Genomic DNA, 14,678 nt, shown 5'->3' on the forward strand with positions numbered 1-14,678 from the left:
ACGATTTTTATTAAAAGGAGTGACAAGTTGGACAAAATGTTCATAAATCAATTAAATGTAATCCATTTTATAATAGACAAAATATAGGATGGATTAAAGATGTAATACAATACAAGATACAATATAGCAACAATGCAATTCTACTCCACTCCACTCTAAGGCAGTGTTAGAGTTTGGAGTTTGTAGAGTTTGCACACTGAAAGCTGCACCCAACATATTAATGTATGTGTGACGTTTGAGCACAACGCCTTTCATCAGACTGCTGACAGGTTGGTGACCCGACCTCCACAGTGACGGTAGCGCCCGACTCACCATGGGGCTTCGGGAGTAGGCGCTGGCTGCCGCGCTGATCTGGGGGGAGAGGGTGAGAGCCCCCCCGAAACCTCCGGGACTGGCCAGCTCCCCGTTGAGTCCTGCGTGGGACACCACCCCAAAATGAGCCGGGTACGAACCGGGGGGCACAGACATGGGACTGCGGAGAGCTGGGGAGGGATGGGATAGAAAGAGGGAGGGATGAGAGGAAGGAGGGATTGAGTGATGAAAGATAGAGGAAAAACAAAAAAAGGCACAAGTACAAACAGTCACAGAGGGCCAGAGAGGAACGGATAACTTTTTTTATTAAACTTATTTTCCCTGGGAGGGGTTTTGCTGAGCCTATCCCCTCTCACTTTTTCCCAGTAGTAAGGAATATTCAAACTGGTGTCCTACCAGTCACAAGCCCGTTTCTCTTTAGGTTACTAATGCTCTCAACAACTGAGAGATTTGGGTGAAATAACATATTTGAGGTATTTCTGGGCGTGGCCAAAAATGCACATCATAAGGTGAGATATCATTACATTACAAGGCCACACTAATATGATAGTATAAACAAAATCAGGATAATGGGGGTCAAGAGGATATAAGGTATCAAGGGCAGAGGTAGGCTGAGTGTAAAACCCATGAAAGTCATGACATTCGTGTGAGAAGCTACAGTATTTGCTCCAGCTAGGTAACATTAGGCCTGACATTCAGGCTGAATGGGTTAGATTAGCATTGGGCTGACAGTCAAACTAGTGTACAGTTAGTGCAGACCTAGGAGAAACAGTTCAATAAATGTCAATTGAAAAAAAGAAAAGAAATGTGAGGAATGCTTGTATTTTGCAAGGTCTTGCTCCATTACAGTGGCTGCTATAGAGGTCAGGCGTGCCCCATGCTCATAGCCTCTGGCGATAATTAACATTAACCTCTGGAATTCTCTGTGCAATAGAAACTGCTGTCTCACTGAGATACAAATATATACAGTACAGTTATAAATATACATATTAATGTAGTGATGGCCAGAGAGCTTTACCCTGAAATAGTTCCAATATCAAAACCCATTTTCAGATTTATATTTTTCCCCGGGTTTGGGTTAACAGCCAGGTGTGTCTCACCCAGTGGATCTGCGGCGGACGCTGCTTTGCTGACCAGGCGAAGGCAGGAGGTGCTGGGACCTGGCGCTCCGGGGGCTCCTGGGGCTCCGGGGGTGAGGGACTCACGGTGGGACGGGGACGGGGTCCCAGACTTAGACAACGGAGACTGGGACTTATCCATCTGCAGGGAAGTCAAAGAAAACAAAATGTAACACGCAAAATAACAAATGGAAAATCTGTGATGGAAGGTGCTCACTTGATAATCAGTAAATTTATACCTATCAATGAATGTGAATGTGAATTAATGTGGTGTGCCATGCTCTTGGTCGCAACAGTAGGTTTCTATAGCAACATGTTAAAACTTGAAATAGCACAGCACAGTCAGAACAGCAGCTCCCTGAGAACAGTGGGAAGGCTGATGATGCAGCGTACCTGTGCAGGGTCCTTGGACTTCCCTGGGGTGGGGCTGCGGGCGTTTGGGGAGGAGGGGGCCTCTCCGGGGCCTGGGGAGCCCGGGAGCTCTTTCCTTAGGGTGGGGGCCCGGTCTAGCCCGTTCCCATGAGGGGAGTGGGGGGGGCTGCCGGCAGGGGAGTTAGCCTCCTGAGAGACACAGAGGAACGGGAAAATAAGTCAAAGATGCGCCCAGAGGATGAAAAAGTGGTTACGTCTGTCTTTTTAGGCGCAGAAACTTAACTCACTAGCAATGCTACCAGTCTCTCAGGGCTGTCAACATTACACATATATTAATTCATACCATTTTAAAGCCTATTGACAGTGGAGACAGCCAACTAAGTAAAAGGTTAATAAGTTGTTGTTGTTTTTCAGCCCCGTCCCTCAAGGAACCTCGATGGGTCTGAGTTTGTGCCCCAATGCAGTCCATTTCTAGACCTTTTCTTCCGCTATGACTCTCCTTGGTGACTCTCCTCCTCAAAGTGGTAATCCTAAAGTTCCTTGTTTTTTTTATTTTGTTGACATCTTTCGCGATAAGCGCTCATTGCCACAGCGTTTTTTTTTACACTGCACTTCCCGGAGATTACTTCACAATCAAACAATGTCGACAATACTGTCATGTCTTTTTCTCTGGATTTTCCGTTAATGAGGTTTGAGTTTCTTTGGTTTGTTTTCTTTGTCTGTTCAGTCACGGTGGCTATCGCTGCTCATGCTAACTACCCAGTTCTTCTTCTATTTATTCCAAACAACCCTCCGTTGCTGCTGCCACAAACATAAAACACACCCCTCCTGTGCGCTAGAGGATTTTTTCCCGGGAAGACCTACATGACACCAGGTGTTTACAACAGCTTATGTAAAAGATTTCATGAACTGGGTTATAGGTCGTACATGAATCGGCGATAGAGAAGCAAAACAGACATTTATTTATATGAAAAATTTCACAGTTTATAACTTTAAGGATGTAACATAATCTAGAAGCCGCAGTATGTGTTGCGACTTGTAAAGGGGACTCTGAGTTCTGGCTTGCGACGTTACTTGAAACAGGAGAGACTGCAGAGAAGCAGTGTTGCTGGTGGTGTATGGGCCTGGAGATAGTGTTGCTGTTACAGTCTGCTTTCATCACTAGAGCCACAGCTTCCACTGTTCCAGCCAGCTCTCCCTCCCCCAGAGCAGCAGAGTGCTGGAGTAAGCACTTCTCACAGGGTCGGTGTGATCAGCACAGACATTTTAGCGCTTACACACACGCACACGCACACTCACACACACACACACACACACACGCATGCATGAACACATTCCACCACAGCCACACACACATGCATTTACACAGGGTACACAAACGCACGCACATACACACAATTGCACACACATACCCATACACAGGTTTGCATGTGAGCACACATAATCATACATGCACACACACGCACACGCATACACACACACACATAACGATCACCAGAGAACTTCCCTCCCTTTTTCTGCCATTACCCACATTTGTCACTTTTTTTTTCTTTCTGCTATTGTACCAGATTCCAAATCACACAAGAGACCGGTTCCGCTTTTGTGTGCAATATCAAAATACAGAGGGCTTAGATAAAACATATTTTGGTACACTGCGTGAAGTATTTAAAGAACTAAAATATTCCGGGGGCATAAACGGCTTTGCATATATTAAATGAGGCAGACTGCAGTTATCTAATGAGAGAAAGGAGGAGAAAAGGGAAAGGAGGGGTAAGAGAAAGTGGGAAAAGGAGAAAGAGGAAAAAGAGAGATGGGAGAACAGAGAGAAATGTTGCACGAGGTCGGAAAAACAGAAACGGAGATAGAAGAGGTAGATATAAACAGATGTGTAGAGACAGAGTGTGTGTGCGTGTGTGTGTGCGTGTGTGTGCCGGTTGAACAGGGACAGACATGGTTCACAAGGAGAGAACACAAACAGTGGCGGCTGATAATGAGCTTACATAGGAGCTCTTCCTATTTACAAGGAAGCTGCAGAGGGAAGAGCTGCACTACCTACCTACTGACTCATTTCACATTTCACAACGCTGGATGTGCACACACACACACACACACACACACACACACACACAAATAGTGACTCAGGAAACATTATCCTCATCCATGACAGTCCAAATGCTAAAACTAATACTGAAAATAAATAAGACAAAAACTCAAATTGAACATCTCTGAAACTTCATCTGAAAACTACCTGAAACTAGACTCAAATTGAACTCCCAATTTGATAAATCCAATCAAAATAAAAAAAAACTAATGCAAAGCACAAAACTATTATAACCCTTACACACACACACACACCGTGGACCAGATTCATGTGTTGACTTTAACCGTAGACAGCTAGAGAGGCGAGGTTATGGGGAGGATGGAGGCTGGTTCCAGGTTTTGTCAGGTCCATCTAAAGTTATTCTAACCAGCAACATTGCTCCTCCTAATGTTGGACGCATGCTTTATTGATGTGCGGGCTGCAGTACGGTGTCAGAGAGCCTCTCTCGGATAAAGATTGCTAGTAATTTGTGGCTCAGTGAGGAAGTCAAAGATATTTTCTGCGACGGAGATGTACAGCACTTGTATAAACGTGGCTGTGTGGTAATGAGGGGGTTGTTGTGAAGACAGAGATGTTTTCTATGTGGACTAATGGTGAAGTGCTCAGAAGAAAGCAGAGACAGTGTAATAGAGATGGGTTGGTACGACTTCCATAAATATTACTTTTGAGATGGATTCCTATGAAGAGAGAAGAAATGCTGCTCTAGGATGAAGAGGGGAGTGTCGAAGATCAGAGATATTTTCTTATGAAGATATACGACTTTTACATGAAGACAAAACAGCAATGGGTGGCTAGACTGTGTGTATTCCCATGATGGAGAAGTAATGAAGACTTTCTGTGAGACTCTTGGATGAAGACAAAGCAGTAATATGTTGGTACCAATGTATGGTTTCTAGGATGAGTTTCTGGGAGATTAGGAGTCCTATGTGATCAAAGCCTTACACTATGTTGAGTGATAGTGGGTGACTAGCATTATCCAAAGTAAGACTGACCTTGTAGTAATAAGAAGCTATTAGTGTTTTTTATGATAAGGCCTGTAGATTCTTAAATTTAAAAAATGAAATATCATTAGCTGGATTTATTTTTGGAACTATTTCCCGTGAGTAACCATGTATTCATTTGCCACACACTGTATCCCATCACCCACCACGCTCACTTCCTATATAAACAGGGAAAGTAGTGGTAGCTGGTATCAAAACACTATGTTATTTTCATATCATATTTTGACTCATATTTTAACCTTCCACATAATACTGCCAGACTTGGCTGCATATCATTTAAAATGACTTACTATTTAGCTTTAGAGATGCTACAAGATCTAATTGTCTGACTTTTAAGATAAAACTAGTCGCCTACTATCACTCTACATAGTGTGTGCTAAAGTGTCAGCATGGTGCATGGAACAAATGATAGGGGACACATGAATGATTTTGGTGTCTATATTCTCATCACTTAACAGGTACGTTGACCAATCTCCCAAAAACTTGGTGTATTCCTTTAAGGGCGAGGATGCCAAAGATATTCTAAACTACGGAGATATGCGACTCACCTCATTGGAGACGTCCACTACCAGGTTGTCTTCACTCTTGTCTCCGTCACTGTCCTGGGGAACAAAGAGGACAGAACAGAGAACAAATTATATGATTTCTGGATAGTCAATATCACCCACCCGGACGCATACACGGCATTAATAAAAAAGATACACACACACACACAGATCGATATATCAATATCACTGACTGCTCTTTGCTTCCTTTGTCTGTCAGTAGGCCATACAACATCTAACACAGAGATATATTTTCACACACTCACCCAACATCTCCTGCATAAATGCACACAAACACAATCTCTCTCTCTCACACACACACACACACACACACACACACACACACACACACACACGTACATTTTGCTCTTTGCCCACCCATGGCTCTCTTTCTCTCTCCGTCTAGCCATAACACTGCTCTTCTCTCTCTCTCTCTCTATCTCTCCCTCTTTCTCTCTCTCTCTATTTCTAGGGTGAGAGCGATGGCACTTAGTCACCATGGCAACAGTGCTTTGATGTGATCATGGCCTGATATTCCTATTGACATCAGTGTGGAGTGACATCAGTACCTAATTATACAGAGCCAAAACAGGGCCATGTCTACAGCCTATTCCTAGAATAAGAATATAGAAATGGAGAGCGAGAGAGAGAGAGAGAGAGAGAGAGAGATAGAGAGGAGAGAGAGAGAAGAGGCTGGAGCATGTGAGAGTGAGAGAGAAACAGAAAACGGAAAAGGAGAAAAAGAGAGATAGGAGAGAGATCAAGAGAAAATGAAACAGATAACAGAGATAGAAGGGGAAAAACAAAGTCAGAAAAAGCGAAAAAGGCAGAGGGGGAGAAGGAAAACAGAGAGAAAGTGAGAGACAGTGATAAAGAGACAGGGAGAGAGAGATAGCGAAGAAGAGCGAGCGGCAGACAGAGAGAAATGAGAGCTGTAATACGGCTCGACAGAGAGAAAGAGAGGAAAAGCATTCGGAAAAGTGGAAACTATCTGCGCTTGTTCTCGCTCTAAACTAATGGAGGAGAAGATTCGGACTGTTGCTGTTGATGCCAAACTGATTTAGCCGGAGGCCGCCTCGCACAGACAGACTCCCGGTGTCAATCAATCCTCCAGACTGCAAACACACAGCCATCTAATTCATTACAGCTATCTGCCTTGGCCGTCTCTCCTCTGGCATTACATCCCCTCTGGCTCCCTGCTCTTCCCCATTGGACCCATCCAAACCAAACACGTCTCCCATTGGCCGGGAGCCCTCAACCACCGTGTGGCCTATGATGTCATGGCCGATGTCATACATACACACACAGGCACAGACTCACATGCACGCCATGACGCTTTCTGGATATGCGTATGGCTTTCTGCAGACTACTTAATGTAATTATGATGCACATGTGCACATCATGTAAATGTCCTTCAGTTTCACACATATATACCGATAGTTTCGTAGTGGTTCAACATTTATATTTTTATATTCTAAAAATGTGGCGTTTACACATAAATATCATTTAAACATAGCACATATTTCATATATAGTAATCCATTTTTAAGTAAGCAACCAATACTGCTGTGTAACAACTGTATGTAAATCGATATATGTAAGTACTCAGTATCCATACTCTTTCCCATACAGTCTACATAACGTTGACTTGTCGGCTGCATCTGTTTTATATGTTTATATAACCTCAATTGTTCATATTCTATTTTTTTATGTTTAGAATCTATTTTTCCCTGTTGTATCCTATTACTTTTGCTGCTGCAAGTACTTGATTTCCCCACAAGGATCATTAGAGTTTAATTGTATCTTCATACTTCATTTCATTTTCATTATCTCATCTTAGAAGGACAAGGACAGAAATGCAGTTAAACACACACACACACACACACACACACACACGTACATAGGAGTGGGGTGGGAGGGGCTCCTTGTCGTCACAGCGCCTCCTCTTGGCCTCGGCTCCTCCCTGCGAGGAGGAGTAGCCTCCTGACGGACCCTGCCGCTCCTCTGCAGGCTGACTGTCTGTCGACGACACCGACTTACTCTGGGGGGGGAGGCACGGACACAGATACACACATCAAATTATGAACACACACACACACACACACACAGACAAACACTCAAACATAAACACACAATTGTGAAAACATTAACAGACATTTTGTTACAGACACAGCACGTTACACACAAAAAACCACACACGCAATCACACATAATTACGCCAAAGATAGCAGATGTAAGCACAGGTCTTGACGTGAAGCAGAACATTGGATAGACAAACACACACACACACACACACACACACACACACACACACACACAAACATAATACACAAACAAAATATCACCCCAAAGACTGCAGACATAAGCTCTGGTAAAGACATGAAGAAGCACATTTGACAGAAACACAAACATAAACCCACATAAAACATGAACACACACACTTTAGCATGTCACACACACACACACACACACACACACACACTCACGAGCACACTCCAAAGACAGCAGACGTAAGCACAGGTTAAGACACATAGAAGCACGCTGGACAACCCATAAAGCTAATTAGCGCTCTTCCCCTGACACACCAGCCTTCATGTAAAATATGACTCTCATTATTGGCCAATAAAGCTGCGCAGGCATATCTACAATACGGCCCGGCCCGGTGCTCGGCGCTCAGAAAAGCCGATCAAAGCATTGTGTTGTGTTGTGATGTGTTGTGCTGGGGCAGGGGCCAGGGGGTTCAGCGAGGGCCACTTGTCCTCCTCTGTCCCCCCTGTGGGGAGGACGAGAACAGTAAGGTTTAACACGCCAGTGAGTCAGACAGGAAGGAGCCCACGGGGCCGACAGGAAGGAGCGCTGGACGGAGGAGAGGAGAAACCGCACAATGGACCTCAGTGCGGCTCAACAAACTTCTCTCTCTTCTTTCTTCTTCTCCTCCTCCTCCCTCTTCTCCCTTCTCTTCACTTCCTCTCGCTGTCCCTTTCTTCCCCTCCACTTAAAATTCCAAGATGTTTTACTGGCGCGGGGCTTTCTGACAAATGCCGATTGATATGCATCTCTCCCCTGCCTTCGCTCCCTCCCCCCTCCCCCCTCCCCTCCCCTCCCCTCCCTCGCTCCGTAATGCTTGGCTAAGTTCAGCACAAACCTCAGCTCATGAGAGAAATATTTTCCTGGTGCTTAACAATCAGCATTGTGTTTAGCAATTAAATTATGCTAAGGGTTTCAGTGCGGATAGAGAGAGGGAGGGAAAGTAAAGTCTATAGCAGTCTTAAATCATTTTCATTTTGCAATAAAAGCCAAGACAAAGACTCACCGGCTTTCTTTCTTTTTTTTTTCTTTTTTTTTTTTTTTTACAACCTTCCCTCCCTATTTTTCTTGTTTTTTCTTCCCCTTTCTTCTCTTTGGTCTCTCTTTTTCCCCCCTCAATCTCACTCTCCATCTCCCTCTCTCTCTCTCTCTCTCTCTCTGTGTTATCAACAGTTACACTGATGAAGGCCAGCTGTCCGTTGCAGCCAATACAGTTAGGGAATGTTAACACGACTTTCACAGAGCAGGGCGGTCTGCAGCCAGAGAGAAAAGGACCAGCCGTAGACTTCCACTGAATTCAAATCAGCCCATTTGCATGACATTAATTCTCCAGGCGATTAACTGTGACTTTTCACGACAGCAAAACAAAATAAGCACAAACGGTAGATCATTTATATACATTTCCCGTTTCAATGCACATTGTGTGTTCTCAGTCCAGGGCGGGTTTTAGGAGTTTTAAAACCTTTCAATTATGGTAAATCCATCCTCTCACCCCTTACCTTTACACTTAATTAAAGGAGAGTACCACTGGATTTGAGCTTTGAAATATGTTACTTCTATGCACCTAGAAGAGTCTGGTCTGTATTAGTGAACACTGACTATTCTCTCCTGTACAAAGAAACCAAACAAGTCCCCTAAACTCGCCCTAAAGTCACACTGATATACAGATCCATAAAGAATGAGAGAAAGACAATGAATAGCGGCTTGTCATGTGATGCTTGGAGAATAGTTACCACTGATTATTAGCGACATGCCACCATGATGGAGGAGAGGCAACAAAAGGAAAGATTGCAATGTTATCGCCGCTTCCTCCCTCATCTTTTTTCCTTGCTTATAGTATAATTTGACCAATCTACCAACGCACAGAAATTAGGTACTTTCCTTGTTTTGTCAGGAAAGAAGAGGTGATAACGTTCCAATCTTTCCCTTTGTTGTCACTCCTCTAGCACGGTGGCACGTCCCTCGTAAACACTGATAACCACTTTCCAAACAGATACTGTAGATAAGTTGATTGTGAAAGCGTGTAGGATGATTTTCTAGAGGTCAGGGTACATTTTCTGTCTTGGAAATGGCAGCGCTACCATAATAAAAAGCGCTCTCTGATGTAAAGACCTAAACAAACATCATATGGGGCTACAAAGTCGGCCTCCCAATCATGGACTGTTCTTCGGCACAACATACTTTTCGGTCTTCTAGTACTGTAATTTCACTACACAATAGGGAGAATGTGCACAGATGACTCATTTGATCATAGGTTTCACTCTCCCGACTGTGGTTATCACCTCTCCTATAGTAATGACTGTTATGCAATTCTATACTAAATCATAACTACAAAAATCTTTGCAGATGGGGTTCCTAAGGACAAAATCTTATGAAATGGATCTCAGTGGTCGAATCTGTTAATATTTGGGAGTTCCTTGACATGAAAAGTTTGGGAATCTCTGCTCTAGTATATATTTTCATGCAAAAGTTGCTCATGTTTACATACTAATTAGACTATTATGGGCTAGTATTCCCTGCTTACTGGGTTTGCATCCTTTCACTTGTTCTGTAATTCTTGCAGATAACCAGATGAAAAACAAATAGTTGCTGTTCGTCCGTTTGCTCAAATTGTAATTTCCTCTGGATAACAGCGAAATGCCGGAAACTCAGATGTTAAGTGTGATGTAGGAAACCTTGAGGAGCTCAAGGTTGATAGTGTTGAGCAGCTATTGTGCTGGCGTTGAGTTGTGCTACTTCTGGCTGTGCTCCAGCAATACACAGCCTTTTTTAGAGGCCACTTTACAGTGCTTCTCCATTTCCCTCAGTTTATCACTGTCACACACACACACACAGACACGAGGTGAAATGTGCGTGTGCACAAGACTTCCACTCATATAAATGTACACACTCGTACACACGTACACACACACACAGTTGCTTACCCTGCTGGGTGCTCCCTCTGGGACGGGGCAGAGAAAGGGGAGAAGAGAGAACAGAGCAGAGGAGGAGAAAGGGAAAGAGCAAGAGGGGAGAGAGAGGGATGGAGAGAGAAGGGGGGGAAAAGGGAGAAAGTTTGACGTCAGTCCTGATAATAATAACAACAGCCAGCCAAGGTCAGGCTGAACTACGACTGCTCCTCTCTAATAAAGATACAGACCTGCTATTGTGCATGATTCCAGTATCCTTTCTCCTCTCCCCTCCCTCTCTCTCTCCCTCTTTCTCTCTCTCTGTTCCCCAACCAGACAAAGCTCTCTGTCTTCCACTGTTGCCTCTTTCAACACTCATCTATCTTTTCATTCATTCTGTCTTTCTCATGTAAGGGCAGAAACACACACAGCCGCAGACACGCATCGCATACGCACGCACACACAGACGTTAAACTATGAACACGCCAATATATAATGGTATGAGCGCATTGATCTCTCTATCTCGCTCCCTTTTTTTTTTACTCTCGCTCATTCTTTATTTCTTTCTAGCTCTCGGTTTATTCATGAGCCAGTCTCTCTTGGCCCGGTGCCTGAAAGAGAGAGCAAAGATAAGATATTCTATCAGGGTGAATGGGAGTTCATTGGGAGAAATAGTTTCTCTTGCATTTACACAATCACCATGAATACGTCTGTCCATATTATGATAGCAATCTAAACAACGGAGTTCAAATTCAGTCCAAAAGGTGACTTTCTGAACAAATTATGGAGAGGATTCAAGACTTTCACATCAGTACCTGACACAAATGATGTATAGTATTGCCTTGTTGATGCGTGCATTTAAAATTATTTTTAAAATGATCTATTCTTCACTTTTACATTTGATGTCAGAGTTCGTCTGTGCAGCCTTTTGGTCCATTCTAGTGGAATTAAATTCAGTTTCGAATGAAATAAAGGCAAAATATAAAAAAAAAAAAATAGCTGAATTTTCTTTTATGTGTGAAATTCTTTGCTGAGTGGTTTCAGTCTGAAATATCATCCAGTATTATTCTATCTATCCATTACTCCCAATTTCGTCCAGTATTATTTTTATATAAGGTACTCAACCCCACCGAATATTTTCTCAAAATGTTCAATAGTGTTGTTGGGAGTCAGAAATTATTTTGCACAGTAATTCATTTTGTTTAGGCTAACCTGAAAAGAAATATACTGATGTTAGACTGCAAATCTAGCTACGATCATACATATTTCATTCAACGTAACGCAATCTGCAGGGTCTTTAAAGGACTGTGGTGACGTGACCTAGCCAGTAGCTTCATATAAAATTAAAAGCCCTGGTCAAGTCCTGCTGTAAAAGCCACTGATTTCTCCAAGATCACTCAGGAACCTGTCTTAATCTTCCCATGAACTTTGGGTGTGAAATCTTAACTACTGCTCTCCTCTCCTCTAGTGATTCACAGAAGGCTATCTCTGCATACAAGTGACAATATCTCAAAACAGAGTGATCTACCTTATTTTAAGCTACTGACCTAAGCGATACGAAGCTCCTGAAACAACTGAAACTGCATTAGAAACAAGTATACCTTCTGTACAGTCCCACAGCGCATACAGTGATGACATACTGACCAAATTAATTATCAGTTTTATTTGAATGTGATCTCAGCTCTCTGGCTCCCTAGTTGATCAGCTGCCCCATTTAGAGGATTCAAATTAAAATTGCGGTTAATATGTCATGATTTATAGTTTACATTTCACATTTTCTTATAATAATACAACTTTTATTTGTTTTTATTCATTTGATACTGCTCAATAAAGGACAAACTTGTACAAAATGATTTTTACAACATAATGAAGTGTCATAGGCTTACTTCCCGCTGAATTTGGCTCTTGAGGATCAAACTTTTTTTACTTGTTTTTATCGTAAAAAATAACATTTTAGGACTAAATTCAAGGCTAAAATTCGACAGCCCCTTTACCTCGGAGATGTTCGGGGTCCAGGTGGTTGCGTTCGTCCTTGGAGGCGAGGTGGGCCGAGACCCCCAGGGCCCCGGTCAGCGCCAGGAGCCCCGAGCCCCCCGCGCCCAGGGACAGGCCCGACGGATGGGGCGTCAGGGGGATGCCGGGGGCGTGGTGAGACAGGTGCTGGAGCTGCTGCTGCTGTGGCCACAGGGAAGGGAGGGAGCGGGGAGGAAGGGGTTTTGGGGGGGGGGGGGGGGTGTTAGACAAGGGGGTGGGTGGTTAGAAAAGAGAGGGAAAAGGAGAGAGAGATAGAAACCGAGGAGGAGAAAGTGAAAGAGAGTAGAGAAGAGGGAGGGAAAGAAAGTGAACGTAAGGGGAAGTGGGGGGGGGGGGGGGGGTAAGAGAAAGGGATGTGTGGTTAGGAGAGGGAAAAGGCAAAAAGAGAGGAGAGTAGAAAGGAGAAAGGTAAGTAAAATGAGGAAGTGAGGTGAGAGTGAGATGAAAGCCAGTTGGAGAATTCGCCGGTGAGAGAGGATAATGAGAGAGCGAAAGATGAAGGGAGATGTGAGGTTACAGAGATTAGAGGGTTAAGAAGGGGGAGAGATGGACGCCAAGGAGGAGGAAGAGGAAAGGAAAAGGGGAGGGGAGAAAAAAATCGAAAGACAGGGATAGACAGGAGGTTAGAGAGAGAGAAAGAGGAGGTAGAGACGGAAGGCAAGGGGAGAGGGAAAGAGGGAGAAACGAGGGAGAACGAGTGAAATGTTGGGGCGATGAATGGGATTTATTATGGGGGGGAAAGGCAGGGATGGGAAGAGAACGACGGAGGCCAAGGGAAAAGAGAGAGAAAGGGTAAAAGAGGGGGAAGAGAAGGGGGAGTATGTGTCAGAGAGTAAATGATGGGGAGGAACGCAGGGAAATCACGGTGGAAGCAATGGAAAGTGAAGGAAAGATAGATGTACGGCGGGGGGAAGACAGAGAGGGAGGGCAAATGAGCGCAGGAAGAGGGAAGAGGGAAAGCGCGTACCTCAGAGAGTAGAAGATAAGAGACGGCAAAAAACAAGGGGGGAAAGGAGAAAGCGAGGACGGGGGCCAAAGGGAGAGGAAGGGAAGGATAAAAGATTACAAAAGGGAGGGACGAGAAAATCCGGAAAGAAAATGTGTCAGACAGAGAAAGGAGAGAAAGAGAAAGAGGAAAAAAAGAGGAGGGTGGGGATAGAAGGAGTGGAGAGCAGAGGAGCAGAGACAGATAAAGAGAGGCTATTTTCCTGAGGGTAGCATTATGATGTGTTTTGGTGTGTTGTTTTGTCGAGCTGGCGCGCTAGACACACACACATACACGCGTGCGCACACACACACTAAACACACACACACACACCTCGGAGACAGCAGTGTTTGTAGTGCTGGGAGGAACAAAAGGCTTTAAGTAGACAGTAATGTGATCAGTGCTCTGACAAGCTCTGGAAAGCCCCTCCGCTACAGCACTCACAACCATCATCCTGTCTGTGTGTGTGTGTGTGTGTGTGTGTGTAATATGTCTGGTGTAAGTCCACCATTTACTTGTGCATGCGGGTGTGTGCATATGTTTACATGCAGGCATTTGCGTCTGTGTGTGTAATATGCTGCCTCATGTAGCTCTGCATTGATTGCATTATTCTAGTGAGCGTGTGTGCGTGTGTGTATGCGTGTGCGTACGTGTTGCCATGGCGATGGGAGGTGACTCACCCCGATGATGGCGTTGAGTTCAGCCATGGTGACCTGCTTGGCCCTCTCCACTGCTTGGACCACCTGTTGCTGGTGCTACACAGACACCATACACACACACACACACACACCAAGATGCATACACAGAAAGTAAAGACAGTTGACATTGTTATCAATACATTGTTATCAATACACAGATATGTGAACATACTGTGTTGCATGTACAGTCGGTAACCACACAGTAATAACCCTCTTTGCCTTATATGAAGAAACCGTTGGGAAAGGTGTTAAAACAACAGCAGCGTGCAGAAATGACCACATACACTGTTTGTACAGGGAGTATAAATACATTCCTGG

At 44.2% G+C, this 14,678-nt stretch overlaps 2 protein-coding genes across 3 annotated transcripts in view; both read right to left on the reverse strand.

The window, feature by feature from the left end:
- LOC139928106 (C2 calcium-dependent domain-containing protein 4C) overlaps nucleotides 1-14,678 on the reverse strand; it is a 304,401-nt gene that overhangs the window by 70,564 nt on the left and 219,159 nt on the right. The gene's annotated exons all lie outside the window — the stretch shown is intronic.
- tle2b (TLE family member 2, transcriptional corepressor b) overlaps nucleotides 1-14,678 on the reverse strand; it is a 77,903-nt gene that overhangs the window by 10,534 nt on the left and 52,691 nt on the right. Inside the window, exons 6-13 of one of the 2 annotated variants that reach the window (XM_071920520.2) lie at nucleotides 14,343-14,417; nucleotides 12,638-12,815; nucleotides 10,680-10,696; nucleotides 7,349-7,489; nucleotides 5,453-5,506; nucleotides 1,824-1,991; nucleotides 1,413-1,572; nucleotides 313-482 (exon numbers count right to left, since the gene is read on the reverse strand). In XM_071920520.2, the coding sequence (XP_071776621.1) occupies nucleotides 313-482; nucleotides 1,413-1,572; nucleotides 1,824-1,991; nucleotides 5,453-5,506; nucleotides 7,349-7,489; nucleotides 10,680-10,696; nucleotides 12,638-12,815; nucleotides 14,343-14,417 (963 nt within the window). Of the gene's footprint in view, nucleotides 1-312; nucleotides 483-1,412; nucleotides 1,573-1,823; nucleotides 1,992-5,452; nucleotides 5,507-7,348; nucleotides 7,490-10,679; nucleotides 10,697-12,637; nucleotides 12,819-14,342; nucleotides 14,418-14,678 lie in introns of both variants that reach the window. The other variant, XM_071920519.2, reaches the window with a different exon arrangement.

The sequence above is a fragment of the Centroberyx gerrardi genome, chromosome 9, assembly GCF_048128805.1.
Source record: "Centroberyx gerrardi isolate f3 chromosome 9, fCenGer3.hap1.cur.20231027, whole genome shotgun sequence".
Classification (NCBI taxonomy): Eukaryota; Metazoa; Chordata; class Actinopteri; order Beryciformes; family Berycidae; genus Centroberyx; species Centroberyx gerrardi.